The 12,528-nt window shown below is 50.0% G+C and overlaps 1 protein-coding gene across 1 annotated transcript; it reads right to left on the reverse strand.

Moving 5' to 3' along the window:
- Nucleotides 1–1,028: 1,028 nt before the first annotated feature.
- Nucleotides 1,029–12,345, reverse strand: ELP6 (elongator acetyltransferase complex subunit 6). The gene is made up of 7 exons (XM_027096913.1): nt 12,178–12,345; nt 10,442–10,520; nt 9,373–9,443; nt 6,149–6,267; nt 4,549–4,750; nt 2,956–3,102; nt 1,029–1,446 (listed from the first exon to the last, which is right to left on the reverse strand). The coding sequence occupies exons 1-7, from the start codon at nt 12,229–12,231 to the stop codon at nt 1,318–1,320; spliced, it is 801 nt and encodes a 266-aa protein (XP_026952714.1). The 5' UTR covers nt 12,232–12,345; the 3' UTR covers nt 1,029–1,317.
- Between the last annotated feature and the right edge of the window lie 183 nt (nt 12,346–12,528).

Here is a 12,528-nt window from a genome sequence, read left to right on the forward strand (position 1 = left end):
TTCAGAACTGCAGCTCATGGGAAGCTGTATAAATACCAACGTATTAATAAAAGAATCACTGGATTCTTTCGTGACTACTTTCTTTTAAGTTACACTCAATTTTAAAATATTCTATCAAGTCTGCAGTATTTTGAGAAGAAAAGCAGCTACTGTTTCAATGGGAAAACTAACACAATAGTTAGTATGACTTGAGGAGCGGGGTGATAAATTGTTCCCTTTTGCAAAGACTAAAAAATGTTTTAAAAAAGTTAAAATTAAACAATGGATATGAAACTTCCTTAGTCCCTGCAAAGCAGTGTTATTTTCCCATTTTATTTATTTTTAAAATCAGAGTCTTTGTGGTATAATGTACATACAATAAAATGTACCCATTCTAAGAGAATACTCAGAGGTGACCTTGACTGAAGGGCTGAGTGTGGCAAGTGGCATCTACAGGATGCTGGGGAAGAGCTCACCGCCTTCAGTCTTCACAGGTGAGGGAGGCACTGGCTCTTCCCCAAGGTCCTAGCCTACCTGGCAGCAAGAACATTCCTTCCCCCCCTCACCAAGGCCATGCACACCTGTGCCCTACATGGGGCCTTGTGTGGCCAAGGCCAGGGTGCCGGGCCCGCGATGGCTTGGTCTCCTTAGCATATGGGCCAGGTGCTCAGCTACAACAGAAACAAGGAGAGCCAACTTGTGAACTGGGCAGGAGCCTGCCTCTGGTTTCCATGAGGGTCAGTCAGCAAGCGGGGACTTCAGTCAGGCCTCCGTTACTAGCGGCAGGCTCTACAGCTTTTTTTTTTTTTTTTTAGGCTCTACAGCTTTGAGCGTGCTTCCAAACCTCTCGAAGCCTATTTCCTGACTGGACTGAAGAAGAAAATACTTTTTCAGGATGAAGGTGAAAATTAAATGAGACAATCCACAGGAAGCCATGAGGTGGGAACTCACTTTGTGCCGGCCACGAATATCCTGGTTGTCACTTCGGACACCTGCCATCCAGGACTGCCTCCACACCCATCCTGGCTCTGAAAGGCACCACAACCAAAAATGGGCAGTAGGGGCTAAAGCGTGTTTACGAGGAAGGCTCCAGAGGACCCATTTCACCCAGTTCAACATGCAGCATCTCAGCTGAGGCAGGGCTGCAGCTTCTTCATGTGTTTTCTAAACAGGGCCCAGGGGAACAAAGGCAAACCATCACAGCACCATTCCACCATCCCTGGGTCACAGTGGAACTGCCAGTCCACAACAAAGGTGTAAAGATCCATTTCTGCTCAGTTGCTTTATCTTTCACAACTAAAAATAGTCCAAGGTAGCTTCAGCTGCCCCTAAATCAGGTCACAGAACAGCAGGAGACATTCCTTTGGCAAAAAAGGACACATTCTTGTCCTGTATCTTGTACTGGTAAGTGAGGCTCCGATCTCGCTGGGCTGTGGGCTCTGATGGTCTCCTCCACAGGATCCTCAGCTAAGTGACAAAGAGAAGAGTGAAAGAGAAAAGGCATCCCCAAATACCTGCTCCATTGTGAACCCTTCCTGCCTCATCGGTGACCTTCAATTGAGGTCATGCACCATGCAGTAATGGGACCGACTTCCAAAACAAAGCTTATTACCAGACACCTAAAAATAAATGTTTCCCCTCCATTACAATAGTAATATTTGCTCATTACAGAAAACATGAGAGACAAAGAAAAGTAAAATGTAGAAAAAAAACCATCCAGAGAGGAACCATTAAAATATTTTTGTGCATTTCCCTTTGGTCTTTTCTGTGTGCACGGTTTTGTACTTTTTGGCTAGATGAATTTTGAAAATCAACACAACAGAATGTGTACACTCAATTCCGAGGCTCAGGAAGACTGGACATTTGTCTCTAGTGACTAGAAAGCTCTGGGGGGCTGACTGGCTTCAGAGCCATAAGCTGCCGGCAGAAGCTTCTCCTCAGGCTATGCCTGGGGCGCACCACCAGCACAGCATCTCTGGGCCTGTGCTTTGTTTTCGACACCCGACTCTGAACGACTCTGGGCCAAAACGCCCACCCACCCTTAAAGGGTCAAAAGTGGTCAACATGAAGTTAACCTGGAAGAGGTGGTAAAGGCTTTGGGGTGATCCCAAAAGAGAAGTTTCAGAAGGCAGAGAACCACGGCAGCCCCTGGGCATGGGGAGAACCTGACCTCCCTCCCAGGGCAGGACTCAGCTTCCACCTAAGTACTCCAAACATCCCAGGCAGAGGCAGCAGTGGGGGCGGCAACGCCAGCCAGGGGAATGGCCTCCCCAAGTCTCTATTTTATTATATTTTTATTAAAAAAAATTTTTTTTGGCTGCGTTGGGTCTTCATTGTTGCACGCAGGCTTTCTCTAGTTGCAGCGAGCAGGGCTACTCTAGTTGTGGTGCATGGGCTTCTCATTGAGGTGGCTTCTCTTATTGCAGAGCACAGGCTCTAGGTGCCCAGGCTTCAGTAGTTCTGGCACATGGGCTCAGTAGTTGTGGCTCGTGGGCTCTATAGAGCGCAGGCTCAGTAGTTGTGGCACACGGGCTTAGTTGCTCTGCGGCCTGTGGGATCTTCCCGGACCAGGGCTCAAACCCATGTCCCCTGCATTGGCAGGCAGATTCTTAACCACTGCGCCACCAGGGAAGTCCCAAGTCTCTATTTTAAAAGGAACGGTGTTGGCCTGAATATACAAAGCCTGCTGTGGTCCTGCAGAGGAATTCCGCTGTTTACGGCCTTCCCCTGTAAACAGCCATCTTCTCTTCAGGAGCTCCCCTTTGGCTGCAAATGGACTACCATGGAAAACCTGCCTTGGTGCACAGGGCCAAGCACCACCTGGGGCGGACTCTGACCTGCATTCACACACTTCTGAGGCTTCCCTTCCACCTGAGGGCAAGACCCAACCAGACCACCCCACAGCCGGACACTATCTCACGGGCAGCCTAGACTCGGGAAGCGAGCAGCTCCCAGTGAGCCCCAGTCCCTGCGCACCTGCCCATGCACGTCCTTGCAGAAGCCGGTGGCCAGGCCTTCAGCCCGCAGTATCAGGTGGCTCTGGTGACCAAGGCCATTCAGCAGGATGTCATTCTCCTCGTCCTCGGCATCTCCACTGTCATGCACAAGGGCCACTACATTTCCCTGCAACAGAGACCATGATGGAGACCGATGGGAAGGGACGCCAGGACCAGGGTGTGCTGGGCTCTCAGAGCCTCCACTGCCCTGCATCCCTCTCACAGATCAGCCTCCCAGCTGTAGCATCCACTTTGTGGGAAGCACCCGTGCCTGGACTCCAGGACCATAACTGCAATCATCTGCTGGATAGTCTCACCAGCACATCCAACCTGTACTTCCAGCTCAATTCATCCACAAGCGAGGAATAGTGTCCAATTGTTAAAAAGAATAAAGCAGATCTGTGTGTTCTGTTTTGGGGCAATGGAGAGCAAAACGTACTGTGTGTTAGTAAAGGAAAAGAAGTACCAAACCGTGCGAATGGTAGGTTACCAATAATGTGAAGAAAAATGCAGGGAAACAAGTGTACATACAAATGTGTTCGTGACTGCATAGACTCTCTGGAAGGATATACAACGGAGGAAAAGAGACAGTTACTTTTGGCTAAAATAGCCTTTATACTGTTTATATCTTCTTTTTTTCTTTACTGAACTATTCCCAAGTTTTACTTTTTCAACTAAAAGAAGTATTTTTACAAAAAGAGGTTGGTAGTGGGCCACAGAGCAGGCTGAGCTGCAGCAGCTGACTCTGACTGCTTCACTCTCTCCACAAGCCCCAGTGAACTGTGTCCTCCAAGCCCCATACATTTCCTCCTCCTTCCCTTCTCTCCCCATCACCCTGGCACCTGGCCCTGTGACTGTAGCCAGGACGGCCTCAGAAGGTCCCCTGACCCCAGCTTCCAGGCAGGACCTTACAGGCAGGAGGTGAGCAACATGCACTGCTGGATCCACACACCCCTGGCCAACCCATTTACCCCCTCCCCACTGCTCTGCACCCAGCCTGGCCCTGTGGGCCACACGCTGAGCTGCTGTGCTACAAGCTTCCCCTCACTTAACTCCTGAAGTCTGGGTCCTGGGAGATGGGCACCACAGCTGTTCCTATTTTGTTAAAATCTCTAGTATGGCAGAATTTCTCTTTTTGCCTCACCACTTGACAATGAAGGTTACATCCTATCCCTAACCACTGGACCGCCAGGGAGGTCCCTTCACCTCACAATTTTTTTTTTTCCACCTCACAATTTTTAAAGCAGTTTTACACCCATTATCTCAGCCAACCTTCGAAACACACTCAGAGCGATATGACAGCACGTGGCAGAGCGGGGACAGCCTCAGTACCGCAAATGACCAGCCCCGTTAAAGACAGTGCCGGGCACCCTTTTAGTTTTCAGGGCCTTATTTTTCATCAATGGCAGGTAGTGGAGAGCAAGGTGCGTTGACTGAAAGGTTCCTGGGCCTGCCAGGGTAAAGCCAAAGCCCCAGTAATTAAACAGAAAAGATCACTGCACGCAAGTGAGGCCTGGGCCTGTCGGCCCGTACGGGTCACAGGCAGGAGCACAGGGAGCAGGCTCGTGATTACCTTCCATTCCCGGCACACGGTGGCTCTGCAGTAGTGGATGAAGTCCAGCACCGCCACTGCCCCCACGCCCAGGCTTAGCAGCACACTGAGGTCGTCCACCAGCAGCACCGGGCACCTCCAGGCGGCCTCCCCACTGTCCATGGGCTTCAGGGCCTCCTGTACAAACTCATACAGTGGCTGCAGATTCCCAGAGTTGGCCTCCCTGGGACACAGGGCAAAAGTTACCAGAGAGCTCACGTGCTCTACAAGTGTTTATGAGACTGCGCAGCACCGCAGGAAAGGGTTAGGGGGAGGGAAGGAACTGGATTCCAGTCCTTGGCACCAAGGGGCTCACGATCTGGCTGGAAAGAAAAGGCACGCATGCACACGTGAGTACATTTACTTCAGTTCAAATATTCCCTGAGGCCTACTAGGTACAAAGCACTGTGCTAAAAACTGGCGGACACAGAAATAAACAGCCCCCGAGGCTCATACAGTCTCTCAATCCAAGAGCATAAGGCATCTGAAAGACTCATTGAGACTGGGCAGGAGAGGCCTTCCCGGGAGGTCACAATTGGGTATGAAAGTTAAGCAACGGTGCAGGTGTCCTGGGGGTTAGGGCAGCAGTCTAAGGGCTACCGGTGTGCTCGTGTGCGTACCAGGTCCAACCTGTTTCTGACACACATGGCCCTGCTACCTCCATCTCCCCAGTGACTACAGCAGTTGTCTCCCAGCAATAGCTCGGGGCCCGGGGCCCAGGCACTAGCCCCACTGCCCCACACTCCAGGGCTGAGCCCCACTGACAGCAGGGACAACAGTGCCCTACAACCTGGGCTCAGGTGTAAACCAGGCCCACGCATTCAGACAAAGACACCCGGGTTCAGAGATGCGAAGGGCTGTGCCCCAGGCCACACACACAGAGTCAGGACACGTGGCCTTCTGACTCCACACTGAGCCCGGCCACTATGGAAGGCTGAGTCTGAGGGAGAGCAGAGCGGGGAGAGGTCCCGTACAGACTCCCTGGGGTGGAGGAAGCGCAGCAGCCAGGTGAGGCATCTGCTACATCTGGGACTGATGCTCATGAAAGACAAGAAGCAGGAACACCAACCTGCAGGCAACAAACTTTTTCTTAAAGGGCCAGCAGTAAATACTTTAGGCTTGTGGGTCATACGGTCCCTGTCTCGACTCTCACCTCTGATGCTGTAGTGCCAGACAGCCAGGGACAATACGCGAACAAACAAGTGTGGCTATTCCAACAAAACTTTATTTACCAAACCAGGTAGCTGGCCCATGTCCCGTAGTTTGCTGACCCCGTATCAAGCCAAGAACAGAACAGAGGTGTGTGCTAGGGCTCTGAGCCAGGGTTGGAAAAACCAGCAAAGCACACTGTTCTGCCACATGTCCAGCAAATAAGGCTTTCTATCGCTTCAGGGACAGCCACACACCCTCTGGCCCACGGTCAGAGCCAAGGACCTTCTGATAATGCTGTGACACCAGGGAGGTATCTGACTCCTGAAGCCAGCTCTGCCCTCCCATACACTGAGGAGAAGGAATCACACAGCAACCCTGGGCTGGGCCTACCTGCCAGGCGTGCTCTGGGCTGGGTCGTGGGCTGACTGACCTGAGGAACTGCAGGGGGTGTGGCTCCTCCTGAGGCCGAAAGAAGACGTCCACTGCAGACTTGAGACCCTCGAGGAACACGAGCTGCCCGCATTCCCGCGCTGTGGTCAGGCTGACACCCTACACCCGACGGAGAGGCGAGTGAGTTCCTGCACCTTGCGCGGGACCCATCAGAGAGGCTAGACTCCAGCTCACGAGAGGGCTCCAGACACGTTCTGAACCCTGCAGACGTGTGCCTGTCCACCCTCCGGAGGAGCCCATGTCTTGCATCCCCTGGGTGTTCCCAACACACAATCCCCGTTCTGCTTTCAGATGTGCATTTACATTTACCTGTCACATTTTTTTAAAAATTTACTTTCTTTTGCTTATATATTTATTTTTATGATTAGCCAGTACTGGTTTTTAATTTATAATAGTAATATAAAGTTTCTTTTTTAAGGGCACGTAGTTACAAAATTTTAAAAACAGTAAGTGGGGGGGTGGTGGTGGGATGAATTGGAAGATTGGGATTGACATGTATACACTAATATGTATAAAATAGATAACTTGGGCTTCCCTGGTGGCGCAGTGGTTGGGAGTCCACCTGCCGATGCAGGGGACACGGGTTCGTGCCCCGGTCCGGGAGGATCCCACATGCCGCAGAGCGGCCGGGCCCGTGAGCCATGGCCGCTGAGCCTGCGCGTCCGGAGCCTGTGCTCCTCAATGGGAGAGGCCACAACAGTGAGAGGCCCGTGTACCGCTTAAAAAAAAAAAAAAAAGATAACTAATAAGAACCTGCTGTATAAAAAAAAATAATAAAATTCAAATATTAAAAAAAAAATACAGTAAGTAAATAATAACAGTAAAGACGGTGGCAGGATGACATTCTCTGCCGCAACTACTCAACTCTGCTACCGTAGAGCAAGAGCAGCCATAGACCATTTACGAACAAATGGGGCTGGCTGTGTTCTGATAAAACTTTATCTACAAAAAACAGGGGGGCTTCCCTGGTGGCGCGGTGGTTGAGAGTCCGCCTGCCGATGCAGGGGACACGGGTTCGTGCCCCGGTCTGGGAGGATCCCACATGCCGCGGAGCGGCTGGGCCCGTGAGCCATGGCCGCTGAGCCTGCGTGTCCGGGGCCTGTGCTCCGCAACAGGAGAGGCCAAAACAGTGAGAGGCCCACGTACCACAAAAAAAAAAAACCAAAAAAAAACAAAAAAACAGGGGGTGCAGGCTGTGGTTGGTCAACCCCTGCTCTAGACCAGCACTTCTTAAATATAGGTCTTCATGAAACACGCAATTAAGAATCTCTTGAGATACCTGATTAAAATGCAGACCCCTGAGCCCCACTCCAGATCTCCAGAACCAGAAGCCTTGGGGGCAGGGCCCAAGAATGTGCATTTCAACAAACACCCAGAGATGGTGACACCATCTAAATGTGCAACCCCCCGTTCTGTCTGTGCAGAAACAGGTAACATGGAGCTCCTCAGACTCCTCATGCCCCTAGACCAGGCCTCAATCACTCGTTCATACACCAGAGGTCACTATATGTAACACCATTAGCAACAGTAGCCACCCTGGCAGAGAGAAGGATTCCTGATCATCACCTTTGCTCTCACTCATTACCATTCGCCTGATGTAAGAACAATAATACACCAAGAGGATCGAAGCTCACCCTCTAGTACTTTGCACACCCAGTGCTGTGCATGTCATTCCTACCGTGTTGATGATTCCAAGGTAACAGAAAAAGCAGCCAAAGTGGATATGAGAATACACAACTTTCTCATCTATAAAAACTGATGTTAGGGCCACAGACATGCCTCACAGACCTGGAATGCAATACATGTTCGTGACATGACAGTGCTCCCTGAGCTCATGATCTGACCTCTGACACAGGAACTTCTCCCTTCCCTGCAAAGGATGAGAAAGAGCTTACCCTTCTCTCACTCTCTCATTGTTTTCTCCCCATCAGAGAAGAGGCAGTGATGTGGCCCAATAGTATGACGGGCACTTCAAAGATCACTGCTGATGGGTGGCCTGGTTCTCTCCCTCTCTGAGGCTGACCTAATCAAAACAAACAGCAAAAACACACTACAAGGGACTTTCCTGGTGGTGCAGTGGTTAAGAATCTGCCTGCCAATGCAGGGGACACAGGTTCGAGCCCTGGTCTGGGAAGATCCCACGTGCCGCAGAGCAACTAAGCCCGTGCACCACAACTACTGAGCCTGCGTGCCACAACTACTGAAACCCGTGCACCTAGAGCCCATGCTCTGCAACAAAAAGAAGCCACCGCAATGAGAAGCCCGCGCACTGCAACGAAGAGTAGCACTTGCTCACCGCAACTAGAGAAAGCCGCGCACAGCAACAAAAACCCAACGCAGCCAAAAAATAAATTAAATTAAAAAAAAAATCCTAGCAGGACTTTAAAAAAACAAAAAAACAAAATAACACACTACAATAACAACCCAGTAAATTCACCAGGTCACAGGTCACAAGTAATGGGCCAAGCCAGGCCAGGAGGTTCATCAGCCTCTGGGCCATCTTATTCTTGCTTGGCTGCATCTAATGAGATGAGGGGCAAACCAAGATGAGGTAAGGGGCACATGATAAAAGCGCCTGCCTCTCCCCACATTTGGGTCCTAAGCCCTAGACTTAGGGAGACACAGTGGGAGGCACTCAACTTGGCAGCAGACCAAGCTGTGATCTCTCTCACTCACTAGGAACAAGATTAAAGCTAACACCGAGAAGGAGAAAACCTTAACTGGTCCAGACTCAACAAAGAAGGGTTTGATTAATTAACAACAGATCTGGGACTTGCCTCGTGGGGCAGTGGATAAAACTCCGTGCTCCCAATGCAGGGGGCCCGGGGTTCGATCCCTGGTCAGGGAACTAGATCCCACATGCTTGCCACAACTAAGAGTTCACATGCCGCAACTAAAGAGCCCGCCTGCCGAAACTAAGACCCAGTGCAACCAAATAAATAAATAAATATTTTAAAAAAACACACCCAGATCTGGTTCTACAAACTTTATAAATTAACAAAACACGTAGAGATGCTGCCTTAGCCCTTCAGAGAAGGGGTTCAGGATTCCATGATTTCCTTAGTCCCTCCCTTGCTAAATTCTCCACAACCCAAACAGGGAAGCCCAGCCTCCACAACCCAAACAGGGAAGCCCAGCACACTCACACATGCCTGGCACACACACTGACTCAGGGATCCCATCATGGAGTTCTAAAATATTTACCAGCTTCTGTCCCACGATATTGTAGTGACTGAAGGACTGGATGAGTGCCACAAAGCAGACTTTACAATTAGCTGGAAAATAAAATAAAATAAACTGATTTTTAATAAAGTCTCTACTTACAATCAGTCTCGTATACGTCATACCTCTGGAAACAAAAGCAGTGAGGCAGATCTAGAGAACCGAGGCCTTGCAACCTGACATACCCAATTTGATTCTAAGATGTACTTTTTTTCGTATTTAATAATTATACCTTATTTCATTGATTCTGAGATGTACTTCCTCTGTGAGAGGTATTACTAGGAATCTTAATTTGTTCCACTGAAAATAAATAGTGGTTTTTAAAAAATTATATTTTTCTAATTGCTTGTTGGTGTACAGAAATACAATGGATTTTTTAAACTAGTCTTATACCCAAGAGGAGACAAGGGGAGCACAAAGAAGCTCTAGCTACCTTATGAACATAATTAATTCTAATAATTTATCTGTAGATTCTCTTGGTCTTTATAAGCTGACAATAACATCATCTGGAAAGGAAGATAACTTTCAAAGCTGTAAATTATTACAGTTAAGAGTGCCAAAGGTCTACCGTGTTTCCTGGCCTGGCTCAGGGGGACTCAAGGAGAATCAATAAGTCTTTTTTTCATTTGGCTGTTTTCTTCTTCTAATCAATTTCTGTGTGTGAATTGCAGTGGCCATGCTGTTTTCTTCCCTGTGTTCTTTAGGAAGCATCTACTGCCAGGGCAAAGTGTTAATGGGTCAAGTGCCTAGAGACTTCAAAATAGACAAGGACCAAGGAGCAACTAAATGAGAAGACCACACAAGGACCTCAGGGAGGCAGTGCCTATGCAGGACGTGGAGAAGTGGAAGGCGGGACTGGATACAGGGAGCACATGCCACTCTCTGGCAGAGTAGGAGATGGAACCAGATGGTCCAGTAATCAGTTACCTGATAAACAGACATCTGGCTGCCTGAACACCAAAGGCCTGGCTAGTTAATACGATTCCTATTGCTTCCTGAATCAGCCTTTTTTTTTTTTTTGCCTTGGGTTTTCTTTTTCTACAGTCCATACCTTTGAGATAGAAGGAGAGAAAGTGGTGCACAAGGAAACTGCCATCTGTCTTGGCATCACAGAGTAGAGTCAGTTTCCCCTAAAAGTTAAGAAGAACACAAAAAGATGAATTAGACTCCCAGGAAAGAGGTCAGCTGAGTGTCAAAATCTAGTCGGTTGTATCCACCCCTAAATTTCTACACCTGGAGACTCTGCGTGTGTGTGTGTGTGTGTGTGTGTGTGTGTGTGTGTGTGTGTGTGTGTATTTAACCACAAAAAGAAGAAAATAAGTCAAAATTATGGAAAAACCAATAATTAAAATGATTGGTATTAAGTCACTCATTATGGGCAAGCATATCTCAACCTCATAATTCCCAAGGCAATAAAGAACAGAAACCCTTCTCTTCCTCAACAGTCTTGGAGAGAATTAAATCCTGAACAAAGGAAGCTTTTATCATGGAATCCAACAAAAATCACTGACTGCCAAGATTTTAAGGGGTCTTCTAAAAAGTCATCTGATCCAGCTTCCTCCCTATTTCTAATCCTGCTTCCAATTCTGTCCCCTAAGTAAGGGAGAGTGAAGAAGTAGTTGTTGACAGAGGCTTCCAGTATCAAAGTCCTCCTCCCAAAGGCCCTGGAAACTGCTTCAGGCAGAGCTCTGATCGTGGAGAGCCCTGGAAAGACCTCTAACAATGGTCTCTGCAGGGCCTGGCTGCCCTGCTCCAGCCACCCCTAGTTCCTTCTCAGTGACAGGGAAGGTCGTCTCTGTGCTGTTGTGATTTTTTTCACTTATAAACTATGAAAGATCACACTAGCAGAACTTGAGGGTTAACCCTAGCGCCGTCTGTCATTTCCTGGCGCCCACTTCTATCCTCCATTCCCTGCGGCCCTGGGCTTGGACTTTGGAGGTGCTAGTAGTAACTGGCAAGGTAACCAGCGCCATCTGGAGGCTTGGGCAGAGAAGAACTGCTGGGCAATTAAGATGCACAAGTATCCACTGAATACTATTTGCCAGGCATTAGGGAGTCATAAAAAGGCTTTACACACTTGGTGCCTTGTCCTTCTGGAAGAGCTTACCATTTCATCAGAAAGACAACAGCTATGAAATAAGTCAGGTATATTCCTAGGGGAGGTAACCCTTGGGCGAAAGCGTGGAAATTTTCGAAATGCCCTAGAGTGTGAGAAGGAGGGAGAAGAAAACAAGAGTAGCGAGCCTGTGGTGCCAAAGGTGGACTCCTACAATCCAACGTTGGCTGAGGGCAGCTTCAAAAAGCACTATTCGAGAACACGAGGAGAAAGAGGAGCAGCAGCATTCACTGCGACCTGCCGAGCGCTCCCGAGCCAGAGGGAGGTTCAGGGTGGTTAAGAAGCTGGTCCCACGTGATGGGTGGAGAGTCGAACTCTCCTCTCCTCTCCTCTCAGGCAGCCTCTTTTGGGGCGCCGTAACTCCCACCACACTGAACACGCAAAGGGCTCGCCCAGTACACGTCTGCGAACTTAAGCCAATCCAAACGTTGGACATGCTTCCTATGGACTTTCAAGGGCACGCACGACCTTTGAGAAGGCGCCAGATGCCCACCTCCCACAAGCCCAAATGTCCAGGCCAGCCCCGGGCGGGCCCTCTTTGGACTACAACTCCCAGGCGCCCCGGGGTCCCCGGACGTCGCGTTATTTCTCACGGGTCCGCGTGCGCTTCCCGTACGGTCTTCCGCCACGCTCCCAGGACGCGCCCCCTTCCCGACCGTGCAATCTCTTACCTGCTCCGCCTGGTCAGGCGTGGTGTTGAGAAGGTTATTGAGTTCCGGGAACATTCCGAGCAACGGGAACGAGCACCCTAGACGGGAAGATGGGGCTGCCGCGGAGACAGCGGAAGCTGAAGATCAAAACCCATGCCACAAAACCGCGCGGAAGGAGCGCGCATGCGCAACGCCGCTTCTAGGCGCCGGCCGCAGCCAATCGGGCGGGCGCCTTGACCCGGGCCGCACCCGGCGCACGCGCGGGGATGCGCTTCCGGCCGGGGGACCGGGGCGCTGGGAGGTGTGGCTCCTTACCTGCGGGTCCCCAGCAGGGGCTTCCCCCCACCGAGGCCCCAGGAGACCCGTTTCTTC

Source organism: Aethalodelphis obliquidens, unplaced genomic scaffold, assembly GCF_003676395.1.
Source record: "Aethalodelphis obliquidens isolate GAN/ISIS:26980383/991018 unplaced genomic scaffold, ASM367639v1 scaffold111, whole genome shotgun sequence".
Classification (NCBI taxonomy): Eukaryota; Metazoa; Chordata; class Mammalia; order Artiodactyla; family Delphinidae; genus Aethalodelphis; species Aethalodelphis obliquidens.